General features: G+C 44.9%; 1 protein-coding gene across 1 annotated transcript in view; it reads left to right on the top strand.

Moving 5' to 3' along the window:
* Positions 1-8,637: 8,637 nt before the first annotated feature.
* Positions 8,638-20,812, top strand: part of LOC137504638 (serotriflin-like) — a 56,255-nt gene continuing 44,080 nt past the window's right edge. The window contains exons 1-3 of the mRNA XM_068233219.1: positions 8,638-8,700; positions 11,972-12,088; positions 12,618-12,705. Coding sequence (XP_068089320.1) covers positions 8,638-8,700; positions 11,972-12,088; positions 12,618-12,705 — 268 coding nt within the window. The remainder of the gene's footprint in view (positions 8,701-11,971; positions 12,089-12,617; positions 12,706-20,812) is intronic.

Here is a 20,812-nt window from a genome sequence, read left to right as displayed (position 1 = left end):
ACCAGCACCCAGTATATATACACCAGCGCTCTCCAGCGCCTCCCCTAAGTGCTGGACCAATGAAACCTGATAGAATTGTCAGCTGATCGGCTGGATCAGCTGACACCCTTCTGACTGCCATAAAGGTTCTGCCTCTCAGCGCGCGCGTCATTCTGAACCTGTGTGGACTATCCATCCCAGCCACATCAGACATGTGTTGTGATGCGTCTGTTGGTTGGAATGCGGGGTCAGCCGCACCGCTGTCAGAGCATGCGGCGGTTTCCCCGCGTTCGGCCATACTGTTAGTGGCAGGCCCATGCGTGCAAACCTCCGCGTCAGACGCGGAATCCGCCGCCTTGTTCACTGGGCATGCGGCGGCTTCTCCGCGTTCCGTCAGGCTAGTGGATGCAGGCCCATGCGCGCAAGCTGTCATGCCGAACGCGGAATCAGCCGCCTTACGCTTTTCCGCGTTTTCTCACAAGTACATTGTATTTTCGCAATATGGTAGAAGAAAACTGATTTTTCTTTCTGGTGCAAAATATTCACAAAAAACGTGAGAATCAGTAATTTTACTAAGAAAATTTGCAAAAATCATTTAGTATACCGCAAAAATTCATGAAAAATCACTAACTTTTTACAAAATGATTTTGATGGCATTTTCGCTCAAAAGTCAAATTTTACATTATTCTCTGAAAATTAATGCTAAAAAAAACATCTGCAATTTCACTCATCATTGTGTGAAGCCTGGTAAAAGGAATTGTGAGTTAAAGATAACTTTTAATAAATATAATGTAATGAATCACTGTTACCACACTACCATTATCCACTGCTCCCATCACTCCACCACGGCGGCCCCTCTCTGTGAATCCCTCCACTAGCTTTCTGTCCAGTCCACAATTAGATTGAGGATACTGGGCTTGATTCACAAAGCTGTGATAACTCTCATCACAGTCGCGCTAGCGCTATAACGCGCATAACGTTTCTCACTCGCAAATGCGATTTTGTGCGCAAAATTCGGCCACAATTTTGCTTGCAAATTCGCATTTGCGCGCAAAAACCATTACGCACGTTATAGCGCACAAAACTCTAGCACGACTGTGATAAGCATTATCACGGCTTTGTGAATCAAGCCCACTGTGTCTGGCCTACAAATCTGTCCACAAAACCTACCCAACCTCCAATTTCCGGGAGTACACACCTAGACGCTCACTCTGCTCCTCCAATGAACTTCGCCTGACCGCACCCCGCATCACCCAATCCCATCTACGCCTCCAGGACTTCTCAAGAGCTGTTCCACACTATGGAACTCCCTACCACCACCATTAGGGTTGCCCTCGCCTTCAAAATCATCAAGACTTCAAAATGCACCTTTTAACTCTGGCCTACCCCACCTCACTGGTGCTCTAAACCTAGAGCTAAACTCTGGTCCCCTACCTTTACTGTCTCTACCTTTCCCTCTAGATTGTAAGCCTTTGCCAGGGTCGTCCTCCTGTTCACGCACCTCCATCACCGCACGCCCATTCTATGGATCTGAGTAAACTCTTGAGTGAACTCGACTGGCCTAATCTTCATCCAGTGACTGACTAAGCATTGCCTTGTACTAATACTGTTCTGCGTGATCTGTTCTGCATATATTCCTGTGTTGTCATATTGCTGTATGTCACCCCTAAATATTGTCTGTAACCTAAACTAATGTACAGCGCTGCGTAATATGTTGGCGTGCTATAAACACAACAATCTATGCCCCGCCCCGCAGTATATCTACACCCCACAGGACCTAACAGTTCTAGCATGGTATGGTATTTATTAATACATCTCCACAGTTCTTATTTGTAATCGTTATCATGCATAAGCGCTTTCCAGTAAGCAATTGTGGGCATAGTAGGATTCAGCCAGTTTAGAACCATGACCTTACATGCAAAAAAACCCCAAGCTTTCCTAATTATGGTCCTGTGCTGTTTTGACTAGGGATGGTCGCTGGATTCCGTAGAATTAAGAATTCCACGATTCTGGCCAGAATTTGGTGATTCCGTTCTGTTGTGATGGAACGGAATTGCTATATTACTATGGCAGAATTTCCGCGGAAAAATTTAAAATTCCGTTGAATTTTACGGAATGCAATTTTTTTTCCCACCAAACTGATTTCTGTCTAATAATAAGATTTTCTGCTCCACAGACCTCCTTATTCCCTCCCTTCTCCTCCTCGTCCGGAGGAGGAAGGTCGTGTCTTCCAGGGAATTGTAGGATTTCAAAAGCCAGCTTACATACATTGGCCAGGAATCGAACCCAGGTCTAGTGCTTGATAGACAGCTCACCTCACCGCTATACCACCACCAGCACTGCATACTGAAGCCAGCCTAGCATGTACCATTATGATATATCCAAGAGAAAAATGAGCTTGCTTAGGGATTTGTAGGATGTCAAAAGCCAACTCACTTAACCTTCCTGGCGGTAACCCCGAACGTAGTTCGGGGTAAGCCGCGCACAAGGTTTTCTCAGGCCCTGCTGGGCCGTTTTGAATTTTTTTTTTTTGCTGAACGCAGCTAGCACTTTTCTAGCTGCGTCAGCACTTCGATCGCCGCCGCCCTGCGCTCGAACGCCGCTATCCGTGTCGCAAGACAGCCCCCCCTTCCTAGACCCCATGCGCTGCCTGGCCTATCAGCGCCAGGCAGCGGCAAGGGGTGGATCGGGACTCCCTTAGACGTCACGACGTCGATGACGTCATACCGCCCCGTCGCCATGGCGACGGGGGAAGCCCTCCAGGAAATCCCGTTCTTTGAAAAAAAAAAAAAAAAACGGCTGCGCTGCCCCCTGGCGGTTTTTAATAGACCGCCAGAAGGGATAATTTGGCCAGGAATCGAAACCAGGCCTACCGCTTGGTAGGCTGCTATCCTAACCATTATACCACCAACACAACACACTACAATGCTACATGCTACATGCTGAAGCCAGCCTAGCATGTATCACTGTGATATATCCAAGAGAAAAATGAGCTTGCTTAGGGGTTTGTAGGATGTCAAAAGCCAACTCACATACATTGGCCAGGAATTAAACCCAGGCCTACTTCTTGGTAGGCTGCTATCCTAACCATTATACCACCAACACAACACACTACAATGCTACATGCAGAAGCCAGCCTAGCATGTACCATTGTGATATATCCAAGAGAAAAATGAGCTTGCTTAGGGATTTGTAGGATGTTAAAAGCCAATTCACATACATTGGCCAGGAACCGAACCCAGGCCTACCACTTGGTAGGCAGCTATCCACACCATTATACCACCAGTCCAGCACTACATGCTGAACCGTATTGGAGCAGACTTACTTCCTTCCTCAAAAAGACACACATACATGTCCGAAGAGAACCCCAGATAGCCATGTAGATTCATCTCTCTCTCTCTAGTAGGGATGGTCACAGCTTTCAGCGGAATTGAATTTTCGGAAATTGGTCATTCCATTTCGTTTGGTCGGAACAGAATTGCTTTTTCAATCCGGCGGAATTCCGAAATTGCCTGTGAAATTCTGCTGGTATCCGTTGATGGTTTTAAGCTGAAAATTCAGTTCAATGGCATCAATTCCGAGAGAGAGAGAGTGAGTATATCACAATGGTACATGCTAGGCTGGCTTCAGCAAGTAGCATTGTAGTGTGTTGTGTTGGTTGTGTCATGGTTAGGATAGCAGCCTACCAAGCAGTAGGCCTGGGTTCGATTCTTGGCCAATGTATGTGAGTTGGCTTTTGACATCCTACAAATCCCTAAGAAAGCTAATTTTTCTCTTGGATATATCATAATGGTACATGCTAGGCTGGCTTCAGCATGTAGTGTTGGTGGTGGTATAGTGGTGAGGACAGCTGCCTACCAAGCACTCAACCTGGGTTCAATTCCTGGCCAATGTATGTAAGCTGGCTTTTGAAATCCTACAATTCCCCGGAAGACAAGACCCTCCTCCTCCAGAGAAGGAGGAGAAGGATGAAGGGAGCAAGGGAGAAGTGACAAAGGGAACAGTCAATAGGTTCTATGGGCTACCATTTAGCATAAAGAAGGTTCCAGCTGAGACAGATAAAGTGTGGTAGACACCATTTTAAAGACATGTTTTGAGGGCTTGCTTGAAGGTGTTGAAGGAAGCGAGTGTGAGGGGGAGTGAAAAGGAGTTCCATAGGGTGGAGGCAGCTCTTGAGAAGTCTTGTAGGCGTGCACGAGAGAGAAATGCGTGGAGAGGTCAGGCGGAGATTATTGGAGGGGCGGAGAGGGCGGGCAGGTCTATACTGTATCTGTGAGCAAGCTCAGAGGTGTAGGTTGGGCAAGTCTTGTGCACAGATTTGTAGGCCAGAGACAGAATCTTAAAGCTGATCCTGAAGCAGTTCGGGAGCCAGTATAGGGCTTCGCAGGGGGGGGGGGGGGGGGGGGGGGGGGAAGTGGAAGCAGAGCGGTGGGAATGATGATGAGGGATTCGATCAGATAGACCCCTCCCTGGTCAGGTAATGATCTGAGAGGGATATCTCTGTTGATCACATTGCCCAATGCCCAGTCTATGGCCAGCTTTAGTCTATGCATGGATAGCTGGCCAGCTTTGGATAGACTGGGCCATCTGGCAAGGCTCTGTGCCTATCCCTCATTTTTATTGCCATTTCTAGGATGCATCTATTTTGCTAGCAGGACAGGCTTAACTTATAAACTGTCAACAATGAAAACATTCTAATGAAGTGATTCTGGATTCATTGCACACACCTTATTTGCACAACGTCATTGTTTTGAGCATTGCCTGGCAAATGACTTATTCCATTTGTATAACTGTGCTTCAATAAAGAAGAGGACAATTGTTCTAAGAAGTCCTGGATACATATATATATATACATATGCATAAACGATTCAGGGTGAACTGCTTCTAGAAGACTTCTAGTAGACCGCAGATCTGCCGAAGAGGTGCAAGAGCTACTGGGTAAGTCACTCAGCTTGATGAATGTCTTGGTATATTCTACGGAAGTGTTTGCTTAGAGCCTCATTCCCAACACAATATTTTCTTAAAGGACCACTAATGTAAAAAAAAAAAAAATTAACATTTAACCACTTCCCCACTACAGGTTATTTCCACTTAAAAACCTGAGCAGTTTTCACATTTCACACTACTCTCATTCATTTGCCAATAAATGTATTGCTACTTTTCACACCAAAATGATCTTCCTTTTTTCCTCACCACAAATTAGGCTTTCTTTGGGTGGTACTTATTGCTAAGAATAATGTTATGTTAAATGAATTTTAAAGGGAATAACAAGAAAAAAAACACTATTTTTTTATAAAGTTTTAAACTAAAATGTGTTATGATAGATAAAACCCACACATTTTATTTGCCCATTTGTCCTAGTTATTTAACTTATGTTCCTAGTACAAAGTATGGGGACAATATTTTATTTGAAAATGAAGGTATATTTTTTCAGTTTTGTGTTTCTTTATACTATATCAACAATTACAAGCCCTAATTTGCAAAAAATATTAGTGATATTATACCCTTATGACATACATATTAAAAAGCTGAGTCCCTAATGTAACAGTTTATGATTTATTTATTTTTGACAAGTGTTCTATCTTGGTTACTATAATGGAGGGGGAAATAAGGGGTTACAATTAATGGTGGGATTTTTATTTATTTTAACACATGTATGCTTATTTTTATTGTTTTGGCCACTAGATGTCCCCACACTATCCTGTGTACTTAACAGTACACAGGAAGTAGTTTACAACTGTGTGTTTCACTTTCATTTTGTGAATGACCAATGACATCTCATTGATGTCAGATGATATTCACTGCGGGCACTCTGATCGGTGAATGGGAACACATGTTCCTATTCCCAGATCAGTACTCTGCCGGGGGATGGGCGCGGGTGCAAGAGCGCGAGCTTGCATGCACACATGCCCCTGCAAGTGTCGAGTAGGGATGGCCCTGTCTAGGAGGACTCATGGATAAGCATGTGATCAGTTTGGTCAGCTGATAGATTTGCAAAGCTCTGATTTGCTGCTCATGATCATGTGTTAAACCAGGAAATCATCACAGCAAATCAGAACCTTACAAATCTATCAGCTGACCAAACTGATCACATGCTTCTCCACGAGTTCTCCTAGGCAGGGCCATCCCTAGTGTTGATATATGTATATCTACGTCCCTAGTGCTAAAGTGAAGTCCACAGGTGCATAGATGCATGGTACAATGATGTTGTACCAGTTAAAATAAGTATGTATGCATACTTAAAAAATATGTATATGTGACAAAGTAAAATAGATTATTGTTATATAGATAGTAAATATATGACAGATCTACCAGGTATTGGACTAGTCAATCTCCTCATGGGGGATTCTCAGCATTTCTTATATTCTTAACAAAAATACTCCACGAAAAAGGACCTAAAATGCTTCTCCCCTTGCGTCCCACTGATCCTGGCATTCGGACTTCATCACTGCTGTCCAGAGGTGCTCTTGAATATAGAGGAATTCCTGAGAAACCCCTATGAGGAAATGGACCAATCCAAAACCTGTCAGATCTGTCAAATTTGTATAATCTACTGTTAGTGACAGCAACATGGGAAAAAGGTAAGTCATGGTATTTTACTTTGGGACATATGTAAATTTTGTTTTTTCAATTGAAAATGTATTGGTTTAAAAAAGTGACAACAATTACAGAACCAGCAGTGGTGACTATTTTTCAAAATCAGAAGAAACTTCAAATGTACTTCTCATATGTATGTGTACACCTGGGTTTTTATTTAAACATTTTTGGAGGAAGCCTTCCTTTAAGGTTTGGCCAAATTGTGAGCGGTTACAGCCTTATCAAGGTTCTTCATTTCTAGCTGTGTCTACATCTTAGGGCACGGACCACACTCTTCATGCAACCAGAATATACAGTGGATCATGTCAAGTGGCAGTGAAAGTTGATGCTTTTGGATTGTGGGTGTGGAGAAAGCTTCCTTGGACTGCCAGAAGATCTAACCAGGCAATACGTATATAATACTATACTATACAATACTAATAAAACCAGAGTGTTCACTAGAAGGGCTGATACTACTATTACAACTTATACTTTGGACACATTATGAGAAGACCAGATTCTATGGAGAAATCATTAAAGGAAAGGTTCAGGGAGGGTGGAGGAAAAATAAAAATCAATTTCCACTTACCTGGGGCTTCCTCCAGCCCGTGGCAGGCAGGAGGTGCCCTCGCCGCTGCTCCCGGTGGTCTCCGGTGGCCGACCCGACCTGGCCAGGCCGGATGCCAGGTCGGGATCTTCTGCGCTCCAAGTCCTGGTACTTCTGCGTCCCACGCCGGCGCTCTGACGTCATCGGACGTCCGCCGGGCTGTACAGCGCGGAAGAGCCCGACCTGGCAGCCGGGAGCCTGCGGAGCGGCGGCGAGGGCACCTCCTGCCTGCCACGGGCTGGAGGAAGCCCCAGGTAAGTGGAAATTGATTTTTATTTTTCCTCCACCCTCCCTGAACCTTCCCTTTAATGCTTGGAAAAATAGAATTACAGAGGATAAGATGGATAGACAGCACATGTGAGGCTATAAACATGCCAATGCAACACCTGAAAGAAGTCACTATTGACAGACACATTTAGCGTGCAGAAGCACATATGGCCATGAAAAGTCAGAGCCGATATATATACGGTATATATATATATATATATATATATATATATTACTGCCACCCACTTTTTTTTCTCAGTGACACTGCTATCTTGCACTAGATGTATACTGTACCCTTAGTGCCACTGGGACAGGGAGTTAATTGTATCCTCCACGAAAAAAAAAAAAAAAAAAAAGAAGACTATTTCTCACTGCATGTTTTCAACTTTGGCTGTTTTGTTGACATTAGTAAAAAAAAACAAAAAAACAAAAAAAACAGGGGGGGGGGGGGGGGGGGGCTTGCTGCTAATCTAAACCAGTAGTTCCCTCATCTGTTCTCAAATCTCTCCCAGGAGCAGAGGACTGTCATACGTGGACAGATAGTGATATTAATATCTCAGCTATGTTATTTTAAAGGATACATCCAAGCTGCAAAAAAAAAGAAAAGAAAAATAAAAAGGTCCACTTACCCGTCGTTCTGTGCCCTCGCCGCAGCTCCGGTAGTCACCGGGTCAGCTTCTTCTGCGCTCCACGGCACAGGTCAAGTGGTCTCTTCAACGTCATTAGGATGGTGCTGCACAGGCAGCTTGGATCACTCCTTAAAGTAAATCTATCATGATTCATGAAGGGAGCCCCATGATTTAAAAAAAAAAAAATACAAGCAATAATGAGTCTCTAAAGCTGGCCATACATTGGTTGATGAGGCCAATAGAATCACAATAATCACAGTAAAAAGCATCACTTAATTGCTACAGTAAACCAGTCTCTAACATCAAAAAATAGCAAAGTCCCCAGACTTGTGCACATTTTTTTGTTTCTTAATTTATTTTAACTTTTTTTCCCCCCTGATTTAGTCTTTATCTGTTTGTTTGTTTGTTTTTTTCTTTTTTATTCCTGTAATTTATATTATATCTTTCAGCACACAGCAAACACAAACAAAAACCAAAAATAAAAAACAAACCTTTTTTTTATTGTATTTATAGTACTAGTAAATTAATACCACTACTATTACTACTACTACTACATGTACAACTTGTATTACAGGACAAATGAAGCTCATCCTGGTTTTGGTGTTCGCCCTGCTGGTGCTGATAGTGCAGACTGCTGAAGGGGTATGTGATCGATTGTAATCATAGTCAGAAGTGCAGAATGCACTCCAATTCAATCAATACGTTTTATTCAATCAATAAATTGCAGCTCGCACCCGGTCCTCGGTGATGACGTCAGGCAGACCTCCTGAACTACTGCGCCTGCACAGTCCGCTCCTGCCCACGTGGCGGTGGTTGACAGCGCCGCACGTGCAGACGCAGTACAGGCTGACCTGGAGGTCAGTGTGACGCCATCGCCGGGGACCGGCTGAAGGGAGAGCTGCGGCGAGGGACCTGCCGGGAGCTTGGGGCTGGAGGAAGCCCCGGGTAAGTAGCACTTATTTTCTTTAGATTGCCTGATATCTCCTTTAAGGGGCAATGAATCTCCGTATTAACTGACAAAAAAAAATCCAATAAGAAAAGACTTATTTAGCTTACCTTTCCTGATGTTTTTAGGCCGCTTTCACACTTGCGCGCTGGGTTGTCCTGAGTTACGCTTCCCCACTCGCACCTCATCGCATCGCAAAGCTCAAGTGTAAAACCGATCTTAGGGTTCACTGTTAGATTTAGGAGAAATGTGATATTAAAAAGTCAAAATAATATTTCTGGTGGTTTTCATCTTTACTGGTTCACTGTGATGCCAAAAGTGAAGTAATTTTGACTTCTTTTTTCCCTTTTTTTTTCAACCTAGCAGTGTTCATTTTTTTGCCCCTACTGCTGCAGCCTACTGGGAGAAGGGGGTGGTGGTGTATAAAAAACAGCATAAACCAGTACAAAAGTCTGCCAGTGCATGTGCGTGTGTGTGTGCGTGTGCGTGCGTGCGTGCATGTGTGTGTGGGGGGGGGGGCAGTATGAAGATCTACTGGTGTTGTGCCAATATAAAATTCTGTTGGTGGGGATCCCATTACCCACCGCTGCCGGGACTAGAGGAGATGGAGCGCACATGCCTGCCTAGCAGCCGAAGGACACCTAACCCAGAATTCCGCCAGGTCAGCGTCCTGCTGTCATTGAGGAGCCGGCGCTGGACTCTGGGATCGGTGAGTAATGAGCTGCATTACAGATGTGGAGATATTAGAGCTGGTGTACAATAGGGAACATAGGAACCTCCTACCTCTTCAGGGGAGCCAAATCAGTAGCTCATTATACCCACATGTCATTATCGAACAGGGAGACATCTTAGGGTGATTGATATTACAAACACTTGTTCTTTTATTTTCTTCTCATTGGTCACACAACTGATACTTTAGGGCTGCAAGCAGCCTTCAGGCCACAGTGACAGTGATCAGTGACCAGTGACATTGGCCATGGCCAGTGGGCTAAATCAATACAAACATGTGAGGAATAGTGAGGAATAGCGGAAAAGCTGCCGCGTGTTCTGACAGTAAGGCGGCTGATTCCGCGTCTGATGCAGCGGTTTGTCCGCGTCGGCATGCGTCTGGGTTGTCTGGAACTGGTGGAGCACATGGGAGGAATGGCGTGGGGGCCGCCGCATGTTCTGACAGTAAGGCGTCCAGTGCGGCGGTTTCCCCGCAGCAACATGTGTCTGGGCTGTCTGGAACTAGTAGTGCACACAGATGGAGAGCTACGCGCGCGCGCTCTGTAAGACAAGCTCTTTATACCAATAGGAGGAAGATCAGCTGATCAGGGCGGTCAGCTGATTCCTGCTCAGTCAGTGATTGGTTGATGGGAACTGGGCGGCGCTGTGGGGCGCTTTACTATATATATCTCCTGCTGTTCAGTTGCTGGTTGTCTGGCGTTGCGAATGCTTACGTGTTAGCACTCAGACCTTGGTCAGATCCTTCAGTGTGGTGGAACCAGGAGGACCTGGGAATCCACACTTAGCCAGTTACTGTATATCATCTGTGTTATTCTCTAGCATAGTTCCAGGGTGTTGAGATCACGGCCCTCACACCCCAGACTAGGAATACTGTATATCATCTGTGTTATTCTCTAGCATAGTTCCAGGGTGTTGAGATCACGGCCCTCACACCCCAGACTAGGAATACTGTATTTCATCTGTGTTATTCTCTAGCATAGTTCCAGGATGTTGAGATCACGGCCCTCACACCCCAGACTAGGAATACTGTATATCATGTGTGTTATCCTCTAGCATAGTTCCAGGGTGTTGAGATCACGGCCTTCACATCCCAGACTAGGCCTTGTTCTGTTATCTATTATGACCTATAGCGTTCCTGACTATTCTTCTGATCTCTGATTTGGTACCTTGCATATCTGATTCTCTGCTGCCGACCCGGCCTGCCTGACCTTTCTGGCTGTCACCCCCCCCCCCCCCCCGCAGGGTGTCCAGCCTTTCCGCAGGGGTCACTGTTTCTTATCAGTCAGGGACTCCCTCTCCAGGTGTCCTTGACTGCAGTAGAGTCTTCTCTACTTATTGGACCACCTGCTACCCCGGTGGTCCAAAGGTTACTGTTGCACCAAAACACTTACACACTCAGGTGTCTAGAGGTTAGTCATATCTGAGTATTGGCGATTCTGCAGGTCCCCAATAATCAGGTATATCTGTATTCTTGGGGATACTGCAGATCACAAAGAATTCTCTCTCTGGTTGCTGACACCAATCGTTACAAAACACTAATAACATTGTAAAAGTTACATAAATAGTAATAGTCACCTTGGATTGGGGGGGGGGGGGGGCAGTATGAAAGTCTATTGGTGTTGTGCCAATATAAAATTCTGTTGGTGGGGATCCCATTGCCCAATATAAAATTCTGCAGTTGGGGGGCCAACTGGAAAATTCTATTGGTGGGGTGACCAATATAAAATGTTATTGGCAGGGATCCTATTCCCAATCCCCATTATACAATTTTGCCATGGGGGGAAGGGGGCAGTATTAAATTCTATTGTTAAGGTGCACAATATGAAATTGTATTGGTGGGGATCCCATTCAACAGTATAAAATTCTGCCGGTGGGGGAGCCCAGTATAAAATGTTTTTGTTGTTGCTGGTGGGTCCACTATAAACGTTCTTCTGGTAGAGTGCCATGATCTATAAAATTCTGCTGGTGGGGTACTTCAGCACAGTATAAAATTATATTGATGGTGAGAGGGTGCAGTAAATATTCTTCTGATGGGGCCCAGTATAACATTTTTCTGGTAGAATGCCCCAGTATAAAAGTTGACATACATGGCTATGTAGCTACACAGCTCACTACTGCAATACTTCTGCCCTACTTTTCCTTACACCCACCATGCGTATCATCCCTTAAAACTTCATACTTATTTATTTGGTTTCGCTTTTAGGAAAGATGAAATTGAACCTGTGTTATCTGTTTTAGGCTGCCACTCCAATGCCTCCATCAACTACTCTGGCATCAACACAAAAAGTAATCCTTGATGCCATCAATAAGTGCAGAAGGAATGTGAACCCCACCGCAACCAACATGCTGCAAGTGGTAAGAGAGTGAAGCCATGGCACACTGTAAAATGAATTAGTGAACCTGTGTATGGAGGAAAGGAGAGCTCAGCTATATTTTACTATAGAATACCTATCTATTTTTTTTAATAAGTGTTGCAACTGCTGATAAAACTGGAGACTGATTAATTGAATTATAGTAAAACTGGCAATGTCCCATTTACTGCAAAAAATATAGTAAAAAGGGCATGCCCTTATAACATGTGCTGTATCCTGTATGTGACTTCACTAAGTGACTTACCCATTATCAGGGTCGGCTCTCCCATTAAGCCAGTCAAATAATTTGATTCAGGTGACAAAATCTGGGGGGCGGTCCCAGCAACCCTCTAAGAGAGTCTGGAGACCGAGCACCTGACCTGCATGCTTGTGTTGGGTAAATGAAAATATTTTAGGCATGGATACGGCAGAGCAGATAAGCAGCACCAACAATGAAACCGTCCCGATATCCTCTTTGATCATTGATAAATGCTGCCTTAGATAGAATGACAGCGCTGTGTTTCCTTTCACAGGAATGGAATAGAGCGGCTCAGTTAACAGCTCAGAAATATGCAGAGACGTGTTCAATGAAACACAGCTTGTCAACAGCCAGACAATCAAGTAAGTGGACTTTAATCTATTTTATTTTTAAAAAGGGCGCGGGCGGCTAGTGGACGAAAAGGGTGCCCCCATAGACTCTAATGCAATTATCGTTAATACGGCAGAATTTAGTTTGGTTATGGTTAGGCATCACCGGGAGGATTAGGGTTAGACACCACCAGGGGAGTGGTTAGTTTTAGGCACCAACAGGGGAGGGTTCTGTGTGAGAGTAGGGTTGGGTTAAGCTGTATTGTTGAATTACGTAACGTAACAAATTTTAACATTAATATATTTTCATTATCAACTCCCATCTGTGAAGGATTGCGGAATAGCCGCCGCGTGCTCTGACGGCGTGGCGGCTACTTCCGCGTCCAGTCCAGCGGTTTATACGTGGCGACATGTGTCTGATGTAGTACCGCCTTCTTGTGCACATAGGCTGAGGAATACAGAAGTTGTATGGGAAGCAGAGAGGGATCAGCTGAGTCCCATGGTCAGCTGATCTCAGGATGTATGCCGGTTGGCTGGAGGGGACTGGGCGTACTATATAACCATTCGTCCCTCAGTCTCACGTTGTCTGCCGTTGCGAATGCTATGTGTTGGCACACAGACCTCAGTCAGATCCCACAGTATGTTGTAAGCAGGAGGACCTGGGAATTCAAACTGAGCTAGATTATTCTCGCATTGTTATGTTATGCTATAGACTAGTTCCAGGGTGTTGTGACTACGGACCTCACACCCAAGCCTAGGAAACTGTGTCGATGCTATGTTATGCTATAGACTAGTTCCAGGGTGTTGTGACTACGGACCTCACACCCAAGCCTAGGAAACTGTGTCAATGCTATGTTATGCTATAGGCTAGTTCCAGGGTGTTCTGACTACGGACCTCACACCCAAGCCTAGGAAACTGTGTCAATGTTATGGTATGCTATAGACTAGTTACAGGGTGTTGTGACTACGGACCTCACACCCAAGCCTAGGAAACTGTGTCAATGCTATGTTATGCTATAGACTAGTTCCAGGGTGTTGTGACTATGGACCTCACACCCAAGCCTAGGATACTGTGTCATTACTGTGTTATGCTAAAGACTAGTTCCAGGGTGTTGTGACTACGGACCTCACACCCAAGACTAGCATTGTGTATTTATTACTTTAGCCCGCCTCCAGGGTGTAGAGAGCTAGTATCTCTCATCCAGTTAGGGCAAGTCTGTTCATCTTAGCAGCAGGGCATCCTGCAACCAAGCCTAGGCCCTTCTCCTAGGGAGCCTTTACGCTATAGGGATTCACCCACAGTCTGGGGTGAATTCCCTTCTTCTTCTACCTCCAGCTCCTCTGGTGGTCCTTACTCAAAGTGGTACTGTTACACCAAACACTCATATCTCAGGTGTCCAGAGGTTAGCAATATATCTGATTATCGGTGATACTGCAGATCATCAATAATCGGGTATATATCTGCATTCTTGGTGATACTGCAGATCGCCAATAATCAGATTCTCTCTGCGTGCTGACACCGATCGTTACACCGTCTGTTTTAAAACGGTATTTATAGTTAACCAATTTTGTTAAAGATTTTTATCGTTATTGAGATTTCGTTATCCACCGATGCCATTTTGTTATCCTCCCGGGTCCTTTTTTCCTGGCGCTCTCTTTTCTTGTACGCGATTATTTGATTTAAAAGGATAAAAAAAAAATATATACTTACAGTATCTATGGAGAGGGAAGATTCTGGATCCTATTGAGGCTTCCCTGTCCTCTTTCGGCGTCCTAATTCCAACCAGCTGGGGAAATATGCCGGCGGGGAACCTCAGAAGGCTTCAGGAGAAATTGAGTCCTCCCGAAGATGGACGGCTCCGCTCTCTCATGCATGCGCAGTATGGAGCCACCTGTCTTCATATCCACCAGGCCTCCCGAAGCCTACAGAGGGCTTCCGGAGGTGGCATCACTTCACCGGGGTACAGTGCTGGAACGAGGGGACCTAGAGGGGACGGGGAAGGCTCTATAGGATCTACAGCCTTTCCTCTCCATAGGTACTGAAAGTATCTGCCTTTTACATTTTTAAATCGCTACAGATTTGTGCAGTGGCGTAGCTAAGGAGCTGTGGACCCTAATGCAAGTTTTACATTGGGGCCCCCTAAGCACTCTTTACGTAACAATTGATACAGTGCACCAAAACCTGCCAAGGACAACTACAGGGTCAGAGATGCAAGAATGGGATTGGGAACAGCTTGTTAATGATTACCACTATTAAAAGTATCTATAGAAGTGAAACTTTGAATAGAGGTAATATAGAATATTATTATTATGACCAATAGAGAGCTAATACTGCAGTTAAGGGAGGGCCCCTCTGGTCCAAGGGCCCCGGTGCGGTCACAACCACTGCAAACCCTATTGCTATGCTCCTGGATTTGTCTTAACAACCAAGTGGTAATTGTTGGCAGTATCAACAGAATTACTTTAAACTGCAGTATAGTAAATCAACCACCAGATGTCACCGTCTGTAAAATGATGTAATGCTCTCTATGGTATTGTGATTTCCTGTATTTATTTTGTGTGTTCCTCTCTGTTCTAAGTAAGCTGCATTACCTGATGGTGGTGCATTATTTATTTCTGCATGTTTTCGTCCATAAAGAGTTCTAACTTGTTATACTGGGTGCCTATCTGTGTGTACAGACCACTCGGCCCGATCAGTGATAAGAACATGTACAAATTGCTTGGATTATTGTTCAAAAACGTCTTCTTTGTAACTTCTAGGTTCCCGTTGTTTCTGTGTTCTTCAATTTTTAGGGTGTTTGCAGTTCTTTGTAACTTGTATGATAACATAAGCAACTCCTAGGTGAGAAAAGGAGAACATAAACAGAGAGAAACCATTCGTCATTTCTGAAAATGACGGCTCAGAAGTTATTAATGTCAGTAGTATAACTATTATAATAAGCATGTCATATCAATTAAAACAATCAATCAAAAAGAAAACATATTTGCAATCATCTACATTAAATGGTTACACGGAGTTCAAGAAAAAAGGGCCTGGCTGGATAACTAATTGGCTCCTTGGATAACGAAATCTCAATAACGGTGAACATTGTTAACGAAATTGGTTAACAATAAATACCTTTTTAAACCAGACGGGAATTGATAACGAAAATATATTAACGTTAAAAATCGTGATATAATTCAACAATACAGCTTAACCTAACCCTAATCTCACACAGAGTGTACATAAAAAAAAGGGTAGCAGGAAAAAAGGGCGCCGGCTGAGGGTGGACGAAAAAGGCGCCGTCATAGACTCTAATGTAACTATCGTTAATATGGTGAAAAGGGCAGAAAAAAGGGCACCGCAATAAATATCATTAAGAACATTAGAACATTAAAGTTTTTGAAGTATGTTATCGTTTTAGAAGCTTGGAACATTATAGTTTTTATCATATTATTTTGTTTGTATGTACATATTTTACGTTATCAAAGATATAATCTTTCTATGTGTAAAAGGGTGTTTCTGAAGAGGGAGTGGTTAGCGTTAGGCACCACCAGGGACGGATCAGGACCAAGTTGCGCCTGGGGCAAGGTCAGGTTTTGGCGCCTAAAGGTCAGGTTTTGGCGCCTAAACTGCCATTCATTTTGCCGCCTTTTTAAGAATTCAACAAACTGCGCCTGGGGCAAGATACCCGCTTGCCCCCCCCCTCCCCCCTAGATCCGTCCCTGGGCACCACCAGGGGGAGTGATTAGATTTACGCGCCACCTGTGCGGCGGTTAGTTTTAGTCAACATCAGGAGAGTGGTTAGGGTTAGGCACCACCAGGTTGGGTTAGGGTTAGGCACCACCTGGGGGGTGGTTAGGGTTAGGCACCACCTGTGGGGGGGGGGGGGGTAGAGTTAGACACCACCAGGGGAGTGTGTAGTTTTAGATACCACCAGGGGAGGGTTCTGTGTTAGAGTAGGGTTGGGTTAAGCTGTATTATTGAATTACATAATGATTTTTAAAGTTAATATCTTTTAATGTTATTATTTCCCGTCTGTTCTTACAACGGTATTTATCATTAACCAAGTTTGACAACAATGTTTATAGTTATCAGATTTCGTTATCCAACGGTGCCATTTCATTATCCAGCAGGGCCCTTGTTTCACGGCACCCTTTTTTCATGCACGCCAAAAAAGGGCACCTAGAAAAAAGGACGCAGTGTAAATGAAATTTAATGATATTGTTTGTAATCATATTTTATCATTTCTTCTTGTGATAAAAAATAAATTAATCTGAAAATATAGTTTATGACACTGGAAATGATAATATATGTATAATTGTAATAATTGTATAATATTGTCTATAACCTTATTTTATCGTTTCTTCATGTCATAAATGAGAAAATTGAGTTAATAACAATGAAAAAAATTATATATATAAGTACATTCGTAATAACTATAGTAAAGCAAATATTACCATTATACTACAACTAACCCTACTCTCACACAAAACCCTCCTAACTCTAAGACCTCCCCCCCCCCCCCCCCCGGTGCCTAACCCTAAAGATCCGTACACACACCGGACTACAGGAAACGACGGGTCAGTCGTCACCTCCTGCTGGGCGTGTTTTCAGCAGACAGTCCGGCGTGTGTACAGTCTGTCGGCAGTCTGATACGGCTGCTTCTGAGCGATCCGCCGGGCGGATCGTTCAGAAACAGCCATATCAGTCTGCAGACAGACTGTACACTAGGGTTGCTCGGAATTGCAAATCCGTGTACCGCGGTAAATTCCGCATACCGCCGATCCGGAATTCCGTTACCGGCTCATTCCGCGGTATTCCGGATGGTTTCCGCGGTATTCCGGAGGGTTTCCACGGTATTCCGGCTATATTCCGGAATTTTCCGAGTGTATGTTTCCGTATTTTTATTACGGACTTCCGTAAATTACGTTAGCGTTGTTCATTCCGTCTTTTTGCTTATTGAATAAAGTTTTTGTGTATGGTTTAAATTTGTGATAACAGCGTGCTTTCGTCAGTTTCCGCCCATTTTTCCGGAATTCCGTTTTTTTTTCAATGATACACTGGGGGGCGGATCCCTGGAGGAATTCCGTGGTTTGCTCACTTCCAGGAACTTGTTGTGGAGTCTGGTGAGGCAGAGAGACCTGGAGGAGCAGATTGCACCTGCTATTGAGGTAAGTGAATAATATGTACATATATTTGTTTACATAGATGTTTATTATGTTTAATGATGAATGCAATTATTCCTTTTTTTTAGGTTAGAAAAACAAGTTACCATATTTGTGTGTTTGACACTGACCTGTCAGTCATTTGATTAGGAATAGGATAGCATCATGTTTCATTTGATGGAGATTTGTGGCATGCACTTTCTGTGCATGAAGTTACCTTCGTGGGCATGTAGCGCGGTTTTTATTCCAGACCACATGGTGGAGGAGGGCCAGTGTTAGGAGTTGGACCCAGGAATCTAAATTGGGTTGCAAGGGTTAGTGCTGCTGATGGGCATTATGGGGTTAATGTATGACTTGCATGACTTTGCACGTGTTCAATTTCATTTGTATGCTATTTTGTCGGGTATGCTGAAATGTTGGAACAAAGTGCAGACTGATTAGTCGCAGCTGTGCCCACAAAGTGCAGTCTGATTGGTCGCAGATGTGCCCACAAAGTAAAGTCCGATTGGTCGCAGATGTGTCCATAAAGTGCATTCTGATTGGTCGCAGCTGTGCCCACAAAGTGCAGTCTGATTGGTCGCAGCTGTGCCCACAAAGTGCAGTCTGATTGGTCGCAGCTGTGCCCAGAAAGTGCAGTCTGATTGGTCGCAGATGTGCCCAGAAAGTGCAGTCTGATTGGTCGCAGATGTGTCCACAAAGTGCAGTTTGATTGGTTGCAGATGTGCCCAGAAAGTGCAGTCTGATTGGTCGCAGATGTGTGCACAAAGTGCAGTCTGATTGGTCGCAGCTGTGCCCAGAAAGTGCAGTCTGATTGGTCGCAGCTGTGCCCAGAAAGTGCAGTCTGATTGGTTGCAGAGGTGTCCACAAAGTGCATTCTGATTGGTCGCAGATGTGTCCACAAAGTGCATTCTGATTGGTCGCAGATCTGGCCACAAAGTGCAGTCTTATTGTTCGCAGCTTTGCCCACTAAGTGCAGTCTGATTGTTCGCAGCTGTGTCCACAAAGTGCAGTCTGATTGGTCACAGCTGTGCCCAGAAAGTGCAGTCTGATTGGTCGCAGATGTGTCCACAAAGTGCAGTTTGATTGGTTGCAGATGTGCCACAAAGTGCAGTCTGATTGGTCGCAGATGTGTCCACAAAGTGCAGTCTGATTGGTTGCAGCTTTGCCCACTAAGTGCAGTCTGATTGGTCGCAGCTGTGCCCACTAAGTGCAGTCTGATTGGTCGCAGATGTGGCCACAAATTGCAGTCTTATTGTTCGCAGAAGTGTCCACAAAGTGCAGTCAGATTGGTCGCAGCTGTGCCCAGAAAGTGCAGTCTGATTGGTCGCAGATGTGCCCAGAAAGTGCAGTCTGATTGGTCGCAGATGTGTCCACAAAGTGCAGTTTGATTGGTTGCAGATGTGCCCAGAAAGTGCAGTCTGATTGGTCGCAGATGTGTGCACAAAGTGCAGTCTGATTGGTCGCAGCTGTGCCCAGAAAGTGCAGTCTGATTGGTCGCAGCTGTGCCCAGAAAGTGCAGTCTGATTGGTTGCAGAGGTGTCCACAAAGTGCATTCTGATTGGTCGCAGATGTGTCCACAAAGTGCATTCTGATTGGTCGCAGATCTGGCCACAAAGTGCAGTCTTATTGTTCGCAGCTTTGCCCACTAAGTGCAGTCTGATTGTTCGCAGCTGTGTCCACAAAGTGCAGTCTGATTGGTCACAGCTGTGCCCAGAAAGTGCAGTCTGATTGGTCGCAGATGTGTCCACAAAGTGCAGTTTGATTGGTTGCAGATGTGCCACAAAGTGCAGTCTGATTGGTCGCAGATGTGTCCACAAAGTGCAGTCTGATTGGTTGCAGCTTTGCCCACTAAGTGCAGTCTGATTGGTCGCAGCTGTGCCCACTAAGTGCAGTCTGATTGGTCGCAGATGTGGCCACAAATTGCAGTCTTATTGTTCGCAGAAGTGTCCACAAAGTGCAGTCAGATTGGTCGCAGCTGTGCCCAGAAAGTGCAGTCTGATTGGTCGCAGATGTGCCCAGAAAGTGCAGTCTGATTGGTCGCAGATGTGTCCACAAAGTGCAGTTTGATTGGTTGCAGATGTGCCCAGAAAGTGCAGTCTGATTGGTCGCAGATGTGTGCACAAAGTGCAGTCTGATTGGTCGCAGCTGTGCCCAGAAAGTGCAGTCTGATTGGTCGCAGCTGTGCCCAGAAAGTGCAGTCTGATTGGTTGCAGAGGTGTCCACAAAGTGCATTCTGATTGGTCGCAGATGTGTCCACAAAGTGCATTCTGATTGGTCGCAGATCTGGCCACAAAGTGCAGTCTTATTGTTCGCAGCTTTGCCCACTAAGTGCAGTCTGATTGTTCGCAGCTGTGTCCACAAAGTGCAGTCTGATTGGTCACAGCTGTGCCCAGAAAGTGCAGTCTGATTGGTCGCAGATGTGTCCACAAAGTGCAGTTTGATTGGTTGCAGATGTGCCACAAAGTGCAGTCTGATTGGTCGCAGATGTGTCCACAAAGTGCAGTCTGATTGGTTGCAGCTTTGCCCACTAAGTGCAGTCTGATTGGTCGCAGCTGTGCCCACTAAGTGCAGTCTGATTGGTCGCAGATGTGGCCACAAATTGCAGTCTTATTGTTCGCAGAAGTGTCCACAAAGTGCAGTCAGATTGGTCGCAGCTGTGCCCAGAAAGTGCAGTCTGATTGGTCGCAGATGTGCCCAGAAAGTGCAGTCTGATTGGTCGCAGATGTGTCCACAAAGTGCAGTTTGATTGGTTGCAGATGTGCCCAGAAAGTGCAGTCTGATTGGTCGCAGATGTGTGCACAAAGTGCAGTCTGATTGGTCGCAGCTGTGCCCAGAAAGTGCAGTCTGATTGGTCGCAGATGTGCCCAGAAAGTGCAGTCTGATTGGTTGCAGAGGTGTCCACAAAGTGCATTCTGATTGGTCGCAGATGTGTCCACAAAGTGCATTCTGATTGGTCGCAGATCTGGCCACAAAGTGCAGTCTTATTGTTCGC

Source organism: Hyperolius riggenbachi, chromosome 4 (assembly GCF_040937935.1).
Source record: "Hyperolius riggenbachi isolate aHypRig1 chromosome 4, aHypRig1.pri, whole genome shotgun sequence".
Lineage (NCBI taxonomy): Eukaryota > Metazoa > Chordata > Amphibia > Anura > Hyperoliidae > Hyperolius > Hyperolius riggenbachi.
This window is presented reverse-complemented; position numbering and strand designations above follow the sequence as displayed.